The following is a 15,361-nucleotide window of genomic DNA, read 5'->3' as shown; positions in this document are numbered from 1 at the left end:
GCCCTCATAGGGCTGAATGGGAATGGGAGAGGAAGTAAACAACGGGCCATTACGAGATGGCCCGTTGTTTGCTCCCTCTTCCCCTCGCGGAACCCGGTATGCATGCCTGGTTTTCCCAGGCGTGCTTAAGGTGTCCCGCGAGTGGACCTCGTAATGTGGCCGAACGGGTTGAACAGCGCCGCAGCCTTTTAAGGCGCCGTTTAACCCATTCCGCCAGGGTCGTAATGAGGCCCAGTGTCTGTGTCCGTCTTTTGACCCGCTAAGTTGCCGGAAGGCCTTTAATCTTGTGCCTTTCTGCAGGATTGTAATTCCTTCCACGTCTCCATTTTATGCTGTTGCTTGGCTCTTTGGATATTTGTTTTATAGTTGGCCCCTAGCTGTCTTTGGGGCACATTGCTTAGTGTCAGTATTTGAGTTCTTAATAGGTCAGTTTTGGTAGTCTTCGTATTGTTGCCGAGATTGGTATCGGGGTGGTTTTGCGGTCAGTCATAAGACTTATTGATGTATTTTCGAAATCAATAGCATCCAGACTTAATGCACCTTCACTGTTGCATGCTGGGTAGACCTCTGTTTACATCCTGGAATTGGCCACCACTTTGGTTAGCATGGTCTGTGCTTGCATCCCAGACCCTTTCAGAAGGATGTGGATGTAATAGGTCGCGTAAATCCTATATGGAAATATGAGGCACCATCGAAACCCTTGGGTCCAGGGATTATGGGAAATTGTTGCTTTATATTTTTAAGCACACTTCAAGTGTGACAATGCACTGGCTATTATTCAGTTTACAAAAAATAATGATGGATTGGAACAGCAGAAGTGCATAATCCAGTTCTCTTGGCGTGTTTCCCAAGATTCGGCCATTTCCAGCCTATCATTTATGCGTAGCCCATCGGTGACCTTGTGGGTTGACCTAACCGGGTTTAGCAGCCATTGCTGGAATACCTCATAACACGCATGCATTACAATCCAGACCAGTGTTCATCAGCCCTTTACCTACTCCTGCATTTACGCCACAGCCAAAATAACAATCGAGTTCCTAGACGTCAGGACATCATCATAAGTGACATGGAAAAGGGATGGCTTTGTTTATCAAGAGTGCCGTAAATCGTACTTGAACCCACAGTATTCTTATAAATATGAAAGTCCTAACCTCTTCACCTGTGGGTAAGTTACACAGATGAAGCTGGATGTAGGATATGTTTATATAACACTCTCTAAAACAGTCAGCCAGAGCAGATGATGGAACAGCAGTCCAGCCTTGGCACGTCCCTTGACAGACGGCTGTGCTCTCTCATTAAAAGATAAGACACCCAAGTAGAGGTTCCACTGTCAGTTTCCTTCAGCGGCATCATAATAATATGGCCGCTAAGGAAGGCCCACCAGTGCTGATCTGCAAGCTTACTAGTTCCGGCGGCAAACTCCCACGATAACTAAAAGTGGCCGAATCTTGGTCATGCTGCCAGATTCAGGAATATTGTTCATGGGTTGAGCTAAGTGCGATTAGCAACCAGCTCCTGCTGAATAGACTGGGCTGGAGCAAATACATCTTTTAGAAAGATTAGATCAGCCTCAACATCTCTTGCACCAACGTGAACTCGACTAGATCTGTTGAGATTACCAGGCCCAGTTTGATCAGTGACCTTGCCTGTATTAACGTTCACAACCTTGTCACTTTGGCCCAGTGGTTCAATCCATCGTGGGGGCAGAGGGGCGGGGGGATTTGTCAAACTCGAAGATTGACATCTTCTGCCTATTGAACGAGTATCCAGAACAACTGGGCATGCTTTATCGGCATTCTCCCTAAAACCGTAGGACTCTGCTGGTGGTAACAGTCGCAATTTGAGTTTCTTCGAGTTGCAGGGGTCTATGTTCAGAACTGACAGGCCCCTGGGCAGATATGAAGAGTGTAGCTGTAACCTGGGTAAATCGTTCAATGGTATCACTGTTATAAACGGACAACCCTAGTGCATGGCGTAACAAGTGACTGTGTTTATTAATGAATGCAGAAGGCCGTTCCCTTGCTCCTTTGGTAAGATTTGGGGGCATCGCACATGAGTACACCATTGGACTATAACATCCACAGAGGATGTAGCGGAGCGGCCATGGGATGTGTTGGGAGCAAATAGTTGGCCGTGTGTAGATTGACAGGACTTTCAGCACATTCTGGCTGGATTAAGCTATACTTCATATCTTGATTAGTCACTTGGGGCTTTTCCCCAGGTAAGGTCTCTGCTGACGCAGCTATTTGCTTCCTCTGGTCCACATTAAGCGCCTTCATTTCATTGAAATGGTTGTTTAGTGAAAGCACAGCGGTTCTTAACTGTGCCTCTTCAAATGCTAACTTCGTATTCAGAGCAATACCATGAAGAGCAGATCTAGGGCGCCCCTGTAGGTTCCGCTGTCTTCTCGTGTATTCAATGATCCTTCTTTACAGCTGCATGGATACCCAAGGGCCATGATCTAGCGCAATGATGATCCTCTGTTCATGGGGCTGCTGGGATTAGATGGATATTTTGAAGAACTAAGTGGGACAGAAATGTACATGTAATTCTAGGTGCAGAATGTTCTATGATAAGATGAACCTGTTTTCCTTCCGTGCGCAGCAGGGTCTATACTGAGCTTCCTGCTGGAGATTTATCTGATTCAGGCATTGTGCTTTTTTCCTGATACATTGCTATCAATTGAGGGACCTTGGCACACGGACATTGCGGCCTTAACTCCACCACTAACTAGATCCCCTTTTACAAGGGACCCCAGAAAAGTCTTGATTTCAGTCATCTGGACATTGACCTCCTTTCTTATCATGAATGGGGTCAGAGCTCTAACTATCGTTGCCTTTTGGACATCACAGATGAAACCATTTTTGATGTTTCCAGAAATAATATCCTCTTTAAAGTTAGTCACTTTAAACGTAGTCGGAACTATAGTACTCCGTCTGAAATCACAACGAAGAAAATCCATCCATCCATCGTAAAAGATGAATAAGGGTTATATGTGTTAGAAAAAAGGAGTGTGTCAAGGAGCAATGCAAAATTGCAAACCCTTTTTGTTCCTCTTCCAGTATCTCCTAAATAAAGCAGAGGGCTCAAAGGCCATATGTCCAGTCATGTAACCGCAGCTGTCATACAGCCCCATCCGTCGTTCCCATTCTAATGTGCAGCTCCCCCCCCCAATCAAGAGTTCCATCTGCATCAGAGATTGCCCCCAGGTTTTCCTAACCAATATACGCCTGAGACATAGAAGCAATCGGGGACTTTAAAGGGTGAAGTGGGGGGGCTCAAAGGCCTGTGAGAAACCTGAAGGTGTCTCCCTGTCTAAACCTTGAGGATCAGTTATTCAGGTGGCCAGGACGGGGATCCATTTCCTGGGGGTGGAGGATCATGTGGAGGGGAAGGGGGTGGGGGTGGGGGAGGGTCCTGTGGGAGTGGGACACTGACGGGGGAGACGCGGTATCCCCCTTCCTTTAACAACTTTTCCCCATCCTCTCACGTAGGACATTCCAAACCACTGTCCCTGCGCCCTTTTCTGGCTCTTAACCCTCTCGCACAACACAAAACGGACTAACACCAGAGCCATTTACCTGACATGTCCCGATACAAGGGTCAGGCAAGAATCGCACACACCTGATGGCCCTTTCCCTACAGGGATAAAAGGTGGAGCCAGAGAGCACAGTACGAGGAAGGCGAACACGGTGGACAGCACACCGAGACGGCTACCATGCAGCAGTTAAAGAGAAGGAGAAAGGCTACAGGAATCGAGAGGGTGGAGAGGAAAGAAGTGACCACGGAACCTTCGTGGAAGAGAGCCTAAGACTGCGAACAATACTATGAGTGTCCTGCAGCAGATGTCAACGGTACACGCGGCAAGCCTTTGCGGATAAACACGGGTGAGGGAAGCTCCCGCGCCCGTGGTACCAGCCTTGACTCCAGAAAGAAAAAAGCCAACGGTTCATCACAGCCGGTGAGTCGAGGGGAGCACCGAAAACAACCAGGCTGTGTTGAATGAGAAGCGTAAAATGGCAAGTTTGAACCAAGTACAATGAACTATTTAAAGAACTGTAACAAGTATTAAGGGAAGGCCAGCAGCGGAGGGAAACTGACGCCACGTGGGTGCTAAACTCAAGAGACTGATCGATCCCCATCTGAAGGAAACTAAAAGTACCAGAAGGCCATAGGAGGGCCAATGAAATAGGTCAAAGTGGTCATAAAGAGGGTCAAGCAAAATCCCCATACAATCGAAAGACTTTGATTTACAAGCAGTCTGATAGAAAGGGAGGTGAATCCCGAAAACATTGAACTGTGTAAAAGGAGAACATTAAAAGTAAAGAGGGGTCAGTGCCCAGAAGAGGGGAACACAGGGGTGAGCCACTATCGCCCTGATCGAGACCTACAGTATACCCGGTGAGGGGAGGCGAAGGATCAAGAGGTGTCGGAGCCCGGCACAGGGGGAGTCAAGGGTGAAAAGGTGTCACCCAGAGACTGAGATGAAGCTATCACCTGGGTACTAGCCGTCAAGAGTTCTGAGCCCGACCGAAGGAGATCCAGGGGCGAAGCAACACTTGAGTACTGACCGTCATGGGGGTCTGTGCCCGACGTAGGGAGATCCAGGGGGAAGCTATTATCCAAAGGTCAGGTAAGAGAAGAATACGATACGTGAAGGGTCAGCACCCAGAAGAGGGGAACCCAAGGGTGAATCATTATCACCCTTGCGAACTTTCATTTGGTTAAAGGAACTTTTGCTTTTGTTATTTGAACATATAAGCCCCGAAGGCAAGAGACTTTATGAGGAAATGAGACTTGGCCATGGACGGTTTATAGTCATAATGTCGACAGTCAAAATGTCGAAAAAAAAGTCGAAAAATAAAATGTCGACTTTTTTTTTCAATGCATTTTTTTTTATATATATGGGGGGTCCCCCCCCCCACCCCCTTTTTGTAATTTTTTTTTTAATTTTTCCCTTTTTTTTTAGCTCCCAACCCCCTAAAATAAATATATAATTAAAAAAAGAGAAAGTCGACATTTTTTTTTTCGACATTTTTTTGTCGACTTTTTTTTTTCGACATTGACTGTCCACCGCCATGGACGGTCCTGGTAACTGCCATTGGAACTGTCTTGTGCTGGAAAAGCCCGGGACTGTACTGTGCTCCTAGCTCCCATTTTATCCCACGTCCAAAACATGGAGAAGGGAGACCCAGGCTACAGCATCCTGACATATTATATGAGAACACTTCTTCCCTTTCTTGAGAACTATCCCACACCCCGATTTGTATTGGTTGTGAAGTTTGGCAATAGGTTTCTTAGTATCGGCCCTTTTTTATTTTGACACAGCGCCACTGCGACTGCCTTATTTTTCATTTGATGGTGGACGCTTGCTGTTACGCTCACCTGGCTCCCACAGAGGCGTCGATCTGAACTGGACAGCTGCGGTCTTCACCAATGTGACGCGTAGGGCCGAGATGACGGACTGGACTGGCCCACCCAGCTTCGTTTGCTTGGGCCGTAGCAATATTCGTCTGCAAATGGAGAAAGGGAATTAACCACCCGTGGAGTTGAGTGTAAATCCCCCCACCCCTGCTGTTCTCCCCACGGATCACCTTTGATGTCCCCTCTTATAGTCTCACCTGATGCTTTGAAAAGATGAGCTCTCCATCCTGCATTGAACGCAGGGGCGCGTTGATAACCAGTTGCTTCTCTGGCTCGAAGGAATTGGTGAGTTCCAGAACAATATTGACTCTGGGATTTCCGGCAAGACGCCGTAAGTATGTAGTTCGTAAGAGTTCAAATGTCTGACTTTCACTCTTGTCCGATTCCTTGCAGGTTGCAGCTTGACCCTAGCGAAGAGTTTCTTGTGGCAACCGGTAATATTCAGGTAAGGATTTGTATTATCCAACACAGTTCGATAACATAATGTCAGTATGTAACCTGTTGCTTTCTCCCTTATTCAGGCGCTGTGAGAAAGTATGAAGTCTCAGGGAATAATACCTCCGGCGGTAAAATCAGGTAAGTCTATTGTGGTGAGGAGGGTTCCCCTTGATAGTCCCTTTGTTTCACCTTGCTGGCCTTTTGTTTCCCCTTAGGGGCCGGGGTTCGGCGAAGATGCAGTGGAAGCTGCCCCGACCCGTGAAGAGGAATAGTACCCCCGGTGGTAAAATCAGGTAATTCTATGGGGAGGTAACTAATATTCCTCTGTGTATTCCCTTGGCTCACCTTGCTTTTCTTGTCTACTCCTTAGGTGCCAAAATGCGGCAGGAACATGCAGGAGGATGCGGTGGAATGTGAAGATGCTCCGAAGGCCGGTGAGTTCAGCGCGGCGCTGCAGCAGGTGAGGCGACGCGCATAATAACTTCCTTCTTCCAGCTCGAAGGCGCGATGGATCGGGAATTCGGGTAAGGATCAAAGGTATTGCTCTTGTTCTAACCTTTTCTCCTTCTTTCTCCCTTTTTCTAGGAGCTCCAAACTCGAGGCGGGCGTGGCAGAAGGCTGGATGCAGACTTGCAGGCACGGTGAGCGTTACGCTGCTGGATGCAGAATAACGCGAAGCGTGTGCTGCTCTTCGGGCGTGGTTTAAATAGCCTCCAAAGTAGTCCCAGGTAAGTATTCCTCCGCAGCCGCACCCGAGTAAAAAATAGTCCCTTCCAAGCCTCATTTGGCTTGGAGCTCTGCAGCATGGTCTGCATCAGGTAAGTTTTACTCTGAGCCTGGCGCCATGGGCGCCAGGACTGCACCCAAACGGCCCCTAGCAGGGGTTTTTGGGCTTGCTCAAAATAACTTGATGCCTGCTTCCGGGGTTGCTGGACCTGGTGTGGGTCCCCGGGGGTAGGCATCATGACACTTGCTCCCATCTTAGATTTAGGTTAGGTTTTTTTTTTTCTTTTCTCCAACCTGCGTACAGCATTCATTGTTCAATTAAACACCCCCTGAACTGTGAGCACTTGGGTCTGTCTTACTTGTCACCATGAGTTCCTCACAGGACCTACGTCCACAGTTACCCAACTGCAGCTGCCGTACAGCATCAAGCATTGCTCCCATTCCAATGTGCGGCTGCCCCCATCAAGAGCTCTGTCTGCATCAGCGATTGCCCCCAGGTATTCCTAAGCGAGATACACCTGAGACATGGAAGCAATCGGGGACTTTAAAGGGTGAAGCGGGGGCTCAATGGCTAAACACCTGCAGACGCCCACTCAAAATGTAATCATGAAAACAGATAGTGAATTCAAAAGGGTATCGGCCCACAGTCATCATCATTCTATCTCATAGATACCCCGTATTCATGAGATGCGTACCATGTAAGGTGCCGTTGGCATAGTCTGTCCCAGTCCCATGCCCATCCACATTACTTCCTCGCCAATAACGCACCTAATTGCGCTCCTTGCGGCCTTTGCCCAGTAGCCCTTTTTAGGTAAGGAGACAGACTACATAGGACTCCTCGGTTCGCCCAGCCCTCCCGGTGTTCTAATACCAACACAATAACAGCTTGCAACAGCATCCTTCAAGCAGGCTTTGCCTGGTAGACCTTCTCAGGTGGAGAGCTGTGCTGACGTGGGACTGCCTGGCTCGCCCTGGTCCTAGAACCAGCAGAGAAACATCACAGAACTGAGCAGACCTTACCCAGTAGCCCTTTTTACATGAGGAGAGGTGCAAATGTAGAACCGCCTGGGTCCTAGTTCTAGAGAGTAACTGCCCCAGCAGCAGGCTGGGGTCCTAGTTCCCTAAGCCTAGTCTTTAGGACTCTTTCCTCCATCGCCACTAATACGACCGAGTTGTCTGGTACCAGGTTAAATGGAAAATGGCTGATGGAGCTGGTGTCTGTTGGGAGCGGAGTGATACATGGAGCCCTCTGTTTTGGCCCCGGCTTCCAATTTGAAAGGATTTTGGTCTGCGTAATAGTCTGGCCCTATCCTTTTCCATAAGGGTTGAGGAACACGAGCAACTTGCACCTTCTGAGACACTGATGGTCTCGCCCATCATTCTGGAATCTCTTAGCCTCTTGCTCTGGATTCTAGTGCCTTTGGGCCCTGATTTCTGCTTATTCTTGACTGCCCAGTGCCGATCTGCTGAAACGCGCCCGTCTGGGAGCTCTGTCTCGGTGTGTAGCCTGCAGGGCCCGGCCTTGAACAGACTTCCACTGGTATCCTTGCCAGATTGGTAAAGGGGCTGGATGTAGTCTTCAAGGCACCCATAGGGGAATACCGTGTGTGTGATCAGGAATGCCCAATATTGAAGTCCCATTGAAGAGAGCTTTGTGTATGAAGTGGGGAGGCTATGCACGCAAATCAATGCTGTCAGAGTGGGGTGGGTGGGTTCGTTCAGTGACAAGGCTGTATGGGCGCTCCCCACAAGAAAACAGGTGAAAGGAAGTGCTGGATTTGGGGAGTGGGATACTGTGGCTCTTCCCTTTGTGTCCCTCAAGCTGGCCCTATGTCCCAGAATGGAGTGTGCTGCTTGAGCTGGGGGGCGGGGGGCGTTGAAGGCTGCACTTACTGGAAATTACGTGATGGTATGGAAGTGCCGAAAGAGTTTCTATTTTTATCAGCCACATCCTGTGACATTTTCTAAGAATGGCTCGTAAATTTCTATGAACGTGTTTCCGAGGCATGATGATGAAAGATAAAAAAGAAGCAGAAAATGCAGCTTGCAGAATGTAAATGCCAAAGAAGATGGGGCGGCCGATTGCTGAGGCGTAGCTGCCCACCGCCACCACCTCCTAGGACGTCAGCACAGTGCTTGCCTGGCTGTCTCTAGGCTGCTTGATTGTAGCTAAGCAGCTCAGGCTGGATTGCTGTTCTGAGGCGTTGACCTAGACTGATATACTTCGTCCCCTCCCACGGACAAGTTAAAAGCCTGGTGGCAGGGGGCCCAGAGGGAAGCTGTTCAAAGCATTTCCACCCCCCCCCCCAACCCCCCAGGCCTCTTCTTCAGCAGCTGTGGCGAAGCAAAGTGGTTCCTGTAAAAGGCACAACATCTGAATTGCAGTTCAACAGAGACTTCTTTACAAGATTGGCAAAAAATGTTGAAGGCTTGACTTAGTATTTCTCTAGTAACCCACCTCTTGCCCAGGGGATTCTCGGGGTGTAATTCTGTGACTTGGGTTCAGGGTGAAGCGTCTTTCTTGAACTTCCTGCTTTCTTCAGTGGGACTTCTGTAGGTTGTGTATGGTGGGGAGATTGCCTCCCTTGGTCTCGGGTCCAGAATGAGATTTGCCAGATGTTGAATTCAAGCCCAGTTTTCAGCAGGACACAGAGCTTCAAGCAGACCGCAGGCCATTCCTAATTTCCATTGGTCCTGTCGCCACCTCCTTGTTTCAGGGTCCTGGCTGTCAGCTGTCTATTCTGTGCTCCCATGACACTCTACCATGTGCCGGTTCTTTGGGGACTGTCTCCTTTAATCTTAGTCTCCCCAGCACCTCTCTGACGCTTCTTCAACATGTGCTTGTTCCTCACACTGTCCCGGGCTCCTCGTGGTCAATCTCAGGACTCAGCCTTTTCCTTTCTCCCTCCTTATTCCTCCTTGGAGCAAGCGTGCCCTTCCCGCCATTAGCCTCCTCGATCTCACTGATGGTATGCCTCTGATTTCACTCTCCTCACTCTCCTCACTCTCTCTCCACCCGTCCTTGATCTGCATCATCTTGTCCGTCAGCCACCCCCTACTCCTCTCTCCACTGTGTCTGATCTCTCCTTGAACCTCGTTTGAATGCACTCCATTATTGGGGGCCTGATTTTATTGTGTGAGAGAGAGAGAGATATATTTGGCTAACAGCTCATGCTTCCTAATTTATGACACAGAAGGCAAATACTGCAGCGCTACCTGGTGTTGATGTTACTCTTGCTTGCAGCTTTTACAGGATTACAATTTTGGGAGGGGTAATATGCGGTTGAGGGGGAGGTCCTTCCCTTCCCGGTTAAACATTGACATTGTAGTTTTTTTAACACCACAGACGTTTATTAAAGTATCACTAACGAGTTACTTGTCTTGTTGCTCTGTGTCATGGTGGGGGTCTGTTCCGGTGACTGTCGCTTGACTCCAGGAGGATAGATAACCATGTGTCTTTCCTTCCCTGCAGGACTGCCTGAAGAGCTGCCAAGAGCAGATCGAGACTGCACTGCTCGAGAGCTTGAAGCAGGACAGAAGCCAGCAGGGCCGTGCCCACTCTAAGATGGCTGCCCACCCGGACAGTCAGGACCTGCACCTCACCAGCACTCCCACAGACGTGACTGATGTGAGCTTGTCCTCGGACTAGACTTTCCGCAGACAGTTGTCTTGTTTGCGGTGTTGTCTGGCTCCCCACCTCAGCTGGGACATGGATCAGGAAGAAAAGTCTGTCTTCTGATAGAGGAGTCAGCACCCTGTGAGCAGCTGCCACATCTGTTTACACCATGTGACGTCACTTGAAGGATTGGGGTTTTCACGTATCCTGTTCGTTATGCACACAGCACATATTTAAACACCACAAATGGCTTTTCCCATTTCTCTGTGTAGCCTCCCGTCTGAGCACCCCGAGACATCTATGGCCACGGACATGTGACCGGCTCCTTCGACCAGAAGCAGCTATTTTCATCTCCGCACTGGATTGCGCTGCTTGTGGACCCCCAGGAGAGGCATTTTGCAAAGCTTCCCCTTTGGAAGATGCTCCTATGTAGGGCGTTTCCGTCACTCCCTTCCTATGTACTCGTGTTTCGCAGCACCGTTTGAGTCTGGGCAACCAGTCTGAAATGCTGCATCAAAATCTACTCTACCAAAAAGACTCCTGCTGAACACCTCTGCACACAGAGATCGACTGTCTTGTTGTGAAATGTTGAGATCCACTGACCGGATGGGATTTCTGGATGTCTGAAAAGGTTGGGGGTGTAGTTGGCATCGTGATCACCTCCCTGCAAGTGCCAGCTCTACTTTGCTTTCTGAGGCTCTGGGCTTGCTTCTAGGCCAGTCTGACCCTGTGCCCACACTGCATCTATGGAGCCCTTGATGTCTTCAGGCACACTGCCCAGTCTGCATCTATTGCAGAGGCCTGGAGTTGCGAGGTCTACCTTAGAAGAGCACATATGGTCCACCTCGCTCATCCCCCTCTGGAATACTGAAATGGGAGCCCCAGTTTGCTGGAAACTCAATAATGAACCCCCATCACTGCACCGTCATCTCCGAAGCTGGTTTGGGGTTTTTGGAAACCCTTTGGATAAAAGAAGTGCCTTCAGCCAGCCGGTGTTGCTGGCCTTGGGCCTTGTGCTACGCCTGATTGGGTGCCTTCCTGTTCTTGTGAAGGTGTTTTCTGATGTGTCAGCAGGGAACGTCCCCTCTCCTTGGGGCGCGGCCCCATGTAGTTGAGTCTGTTTCAGGGCCATTCCACACCCTAGAGATTGTACCCGTGATCTAAAGCTGCTGGTTGCCTGTTGTTGGGACCCACAATCTGGAATGTTGAAAATAGTTAACTAAGCTATGGTTCCCAGGGAGGAATGGCGGGGGTGTTGCTTTTCTGATGGAAAGGGAAAGTGTTTAACTTCTATTTTCTGGTTGATGTTCACATGTTCAGCTTCTGCTTGGCTCTTGATTGAAGAGGTTGAGAGTGAGGGGCAGTTTGAAGGGGAGAGCATGGCTAAGTTGCCTGGAAAGGATCCAGGTGATGTTCCCTGGGTTATTTCTCTCGCTGCGGGGTGGGCTTTTGTATGTATAAGGGGGTCGGGGTGTAGCCATCCCTTTCACTGCTTGCTTGCTCAGGAAGCTCTAGGGTATCACTGCGTTGGCTTGTTTGCGGCCCTTTTCTTTTTGTGCCTCGCGTGACCCTTTTTTGAAGTTTCCTTTATGAATTGATTTGGAGGCGAATGGATCCTTTTCCATGGATTCCAACTGCACCCTAAGTTTCTCCCCTCGCTGGGACAGGGATGCTGCTATGGCCGGAGCTGCTGCCCCCACCCACAATGCTTTCTTTGTGTGTGTGTGGGAGGGGGACGGGGGGGGTCCCCCACTGGCTATTTCCTAAATGTGCTGCTGTATTTTGGAGATGTGCTGATAATGAATTGGGTGTGATGGGGAGCAGTCCAGGGGGGGGGGGGGCTAGTATTGTGGTGACTCTTGTTGGGGAGGCATGTGCACATTTTGTTTCTGTTTTGGCGAGCGTCAGCCACATGACCTATTCTATGGCTCTGCCAATGAGATTAAGACCACAACTCTACCACCCTTGTGAGTTGACACCTCCAAGTCTGGTATGCCCACACTGGTCCCTCCAAGATAAAAGAGTGAGGCATCCTCGGTGTCCGCCACTGTTTTTGTAAGTGGGGCCTGATGACGAGAGGAGCATTTCTGATGTATTTAAACTTTCTTTCCTCATTGCTATGGAGACTTTGAGAGTCCGCTCGCACTCCCATCGGGGAAGCACCCTTTCTGTTCTTTTGGTAACTCTATGGTGTCAAAGATTGCCATGTTGTCTGCTGTATTCCTCGGGCCAGGTCATTCTACACATTGTTTCCTTGTCAGGGTCCAGCACTGCTCTCGTGCTTTAGACTCCTTACAGTGTTAATAATTATCAGGCTTTGAGCAGTTGGTTAACAACTCACAAGGGAAGTGCCTCTTGATGCCTAACCGGGCCTGCAGGAAATGTTGTGGTCATGTGGTGGGGTGTCCACACCAAACGAAATCCTGTCATCCATTGCACAGTTTATCTTCTTTTAACCATATGTTGTAGAGGAAATGTGACACTTTGGTGTCTGACGTGGTGTGCACGCCCTTCTGGGTGCAAACTGCACATAGCTGCCGTGTGGGGGTTTTGTGACTAATGCCCTTTATTAAAAGGCACTGCCAGTTGATTCGAGGAAAACACAAAGATTTTCTCCCCAAGGCAAAGAAAAAGTTGTTATAGGGGAGCCGTGCACAAGACGCCCCCTTCAGGCTGGATGTTGTTTTAGGGCCAGCCTGGTATCATTGTTTCTTTATTTGTTATGAGCAGCCCAGAAAGTGATTTTTTTAAATTGTATTTTTTAATTTTAATTTTTTATTGCTGCTCACAAACCACAGTTCGTCTTTGGCTTGGTTTTAAGTTACTGCACATTGTCCATGGCCCCACAGCTACTATGAATTGGTGCAGTATGTAGTTGCTTATGAATGTTTTGTATGGTGTCTAACATGTCATTTTTGTTCTGTCCCATCTGGATGCTCTCATGATGTCCTCAATCGCATCTTAAGCTGCGGTTGGTTGGTTGGTTGGTTGGTGCGGCGCAACCCTAATGAAAGGTAGGAACCTACTGCACAGTGGCAATACAATGATCACTCGATCGCTTCGACCCAGTGTCCGGAAGCACCTCCTTATGAATTTTGAAATGGCTAGTCTGGTTGTGCTTGCAGTCGACTGGTTGTGCATGCGGTCGATGGTGCAGTGCCCCGTTGGTGAAAGAGCGGTCAGCCGGTGATGGAGCTAATGTTATCCAGGTGGAAAGTGCCTTCCTGAGCCTCCAGTTCAATGCATTGGACCTTTTCTCTGAAATGGCAGAGAACGTGTGGGATTAGGTCCCTACTCCCCCCACCCCCCCTTACAGTCAACACAAAACCCACCTCCTTTCATTGATGTGAAGGCCTCCCTAGCAGCAGCTCCAGCGGGTCTCCGTGTCCTTTCCTCACCCTGGCACTTTCACATTGAAATAGTTCTGAGCCAATACATGTGTATCGTGTTTCCTTTTCCTCTTTCCTGGTTGTGTTGTAGGACACTGAGTTGTCCACTTTGCCCTTATTGGTTTGGACCATCACAATTGTTACCTGAACCTTTTCCGCATACCGTTCTCTTCTGACAATATTCCTGCTTGAAAGTGGGCAGGTTTGAGAAAGCACTTACCTTGAAATGTGTTCATTGTAATAAAGTTTATCTGTTAGTGCTACTTTTTATGGTCCTCAGAAGGAACTCCTATAGGACAGAAAGTTGTTTGTACAGTAATAGCGGAGTGGGATCTGAATAGAGTGGTATTTGTTATAAACATGTGCCTTATAATGTATGACCCTTTGAATCAGACCACCCCTTCCTTATATGAGCCTTGTCGGCAGTGCTGCATCTAAGGTATGAGTGCCAGATATTGAACTACTCTTGGGTATTCCCCCCCCCCCCCCCCCACGCCACCTTCACCATATCTGTCTATTGGATGACCCACTGCACTTGGTCGATAAAGATCTGATGGGTGCCCTACAGTAGTTCAATGTGGGTATTTCCTCAGACGCACAATGCCTGTATCCTGGTATCACATTCTGGCATGTTCAACCACTTTTCAGATGGAGAATCTTACATTGTTTCTGTAAGTGTTTATTTTCCACATTTTTAAGGCTCTCAAAATTTGCAATTAAAAGCATTGCTCAAGTCCTGTATAGCTGCTTGAAGAAGCACGCTCTAGGAAAATATTTGACAAGGCTCTTGCAATGTCATGGTTGAATACATACACTCTCCTTCCATCTCTTGTTCAAATGGTTCTATTGCTGTTTAGAAATGTAAATGGCACTCTAGGTATGAGACCTCTGCATTGTCATGTGCAGAGCATGTTTGAGTTGTGTGGAAGCTGTGAGATTAGTGAAGATGGTGCATTGTCACAGACGTGTACAGGGGAGTCGACTGTGTGTTTCAGGGGGCGTGTGAGAATTTGCTAATAAAAAAGCAGGAAATGGTAGCACAGAGGATTCAATGTTGGCTTGTATTGTTCTGTCACCAGCCGTCCTGGAGCATAAGGGTTACTATGACAACACTCTAGCCCACCGCCACGTGTTACGGGTGAGCTGCGATAATGTTAATAGGCAGCTGCCGAAAGGAACACACCTATACGTCCCTCATCAGTTTTGATGCTCCTCCAGCCTGCCAGTGGATGGTGAACGTCTATCGTCAGGTTGTTGAGAAATGGTGAAGACAGTGGAGGGAGGGTTCAGGCCGTTGGACAAATGCAGCAAAGCACAGGGCTGTCTTCCTGAATCTTCAGAGCGGGCCATGCTGCTACTGGTTCTTAGTGCCAGGGACGCTTTAGGCTGCCGGTTAGGACACTGTATTCTTTAGAGCAGGGGTCTGCAGCCTGAGGTTCTACCGTCGTTTTGGAGTGTGACTCCCATGATCCTTCAGCATTGATTAGGCTGGCTAGAGCTGATGGGAGATGTAGAGCAAAGCATCTTGACACCAGCTTTGAAGTAAAGCCAGTTCTGCTGGAGACAGGGGTCTAGCTGAGACTTTCTGCAGCCCAGTACAGGGGACAAGAGCATACACGGAGGTCAGAGGGGCCCACAAGTAGGTACCAGCTAACCTGCCAAAACGAACGGTGCACATTGACTGTCTATTTCTCCATATCCTGGCTGCAGCCGGAGCTCATTCACTCTACTAGACCTCTGTCACTAAACACTTAACTAAGAATACGTC

At 48.8% G+C, this 15,361-nt stretch overlaps 1 protein-coding gene across 1 annotated transcript in view; it reads left to right on the top strand.

The window, feature by feature from the left end:
• CCND3 (cyclin D3) overlaps positions 1–14,633 on the top strand; it is a 95,471-nt gene extending 80,838 nt beyond the window's left edge. The window contains exon 5 of the mRNA XM_069633044.1: positions 10,061–14,633. Coding sequence (XP_069489145.1) covers positions 10,061–10,237 — 177 coding nt within the window. The 3' untranslated portion in view covers positions 10,238–14,633. The remainder of the gene's footprint in view (positions 1–10,060) is intronic.
• Positions 14,634–15,361: the final 728 nt, after the last annotated feature.

Source organism: Ambystoma mexicanum, chromosome 13 (assembly GCF_040938575.1).
Source record: "Ambystoma mexicanum isolate Mex_15411 chromosome 13, UKY_AmexF1_1, whole genome shotgun sequence".
Taxonomy (NCBI): Eukaryota; Metazoa; Chordata; class Amphibia; order Caudata; family Ambystomatidae; genus Ambystoma; species Ambystoma mexicanum.
Note: the sequence above shows the minus strand (reverse complement) of the source record. Positions and strands in the feature narration are given on the sequence as shown.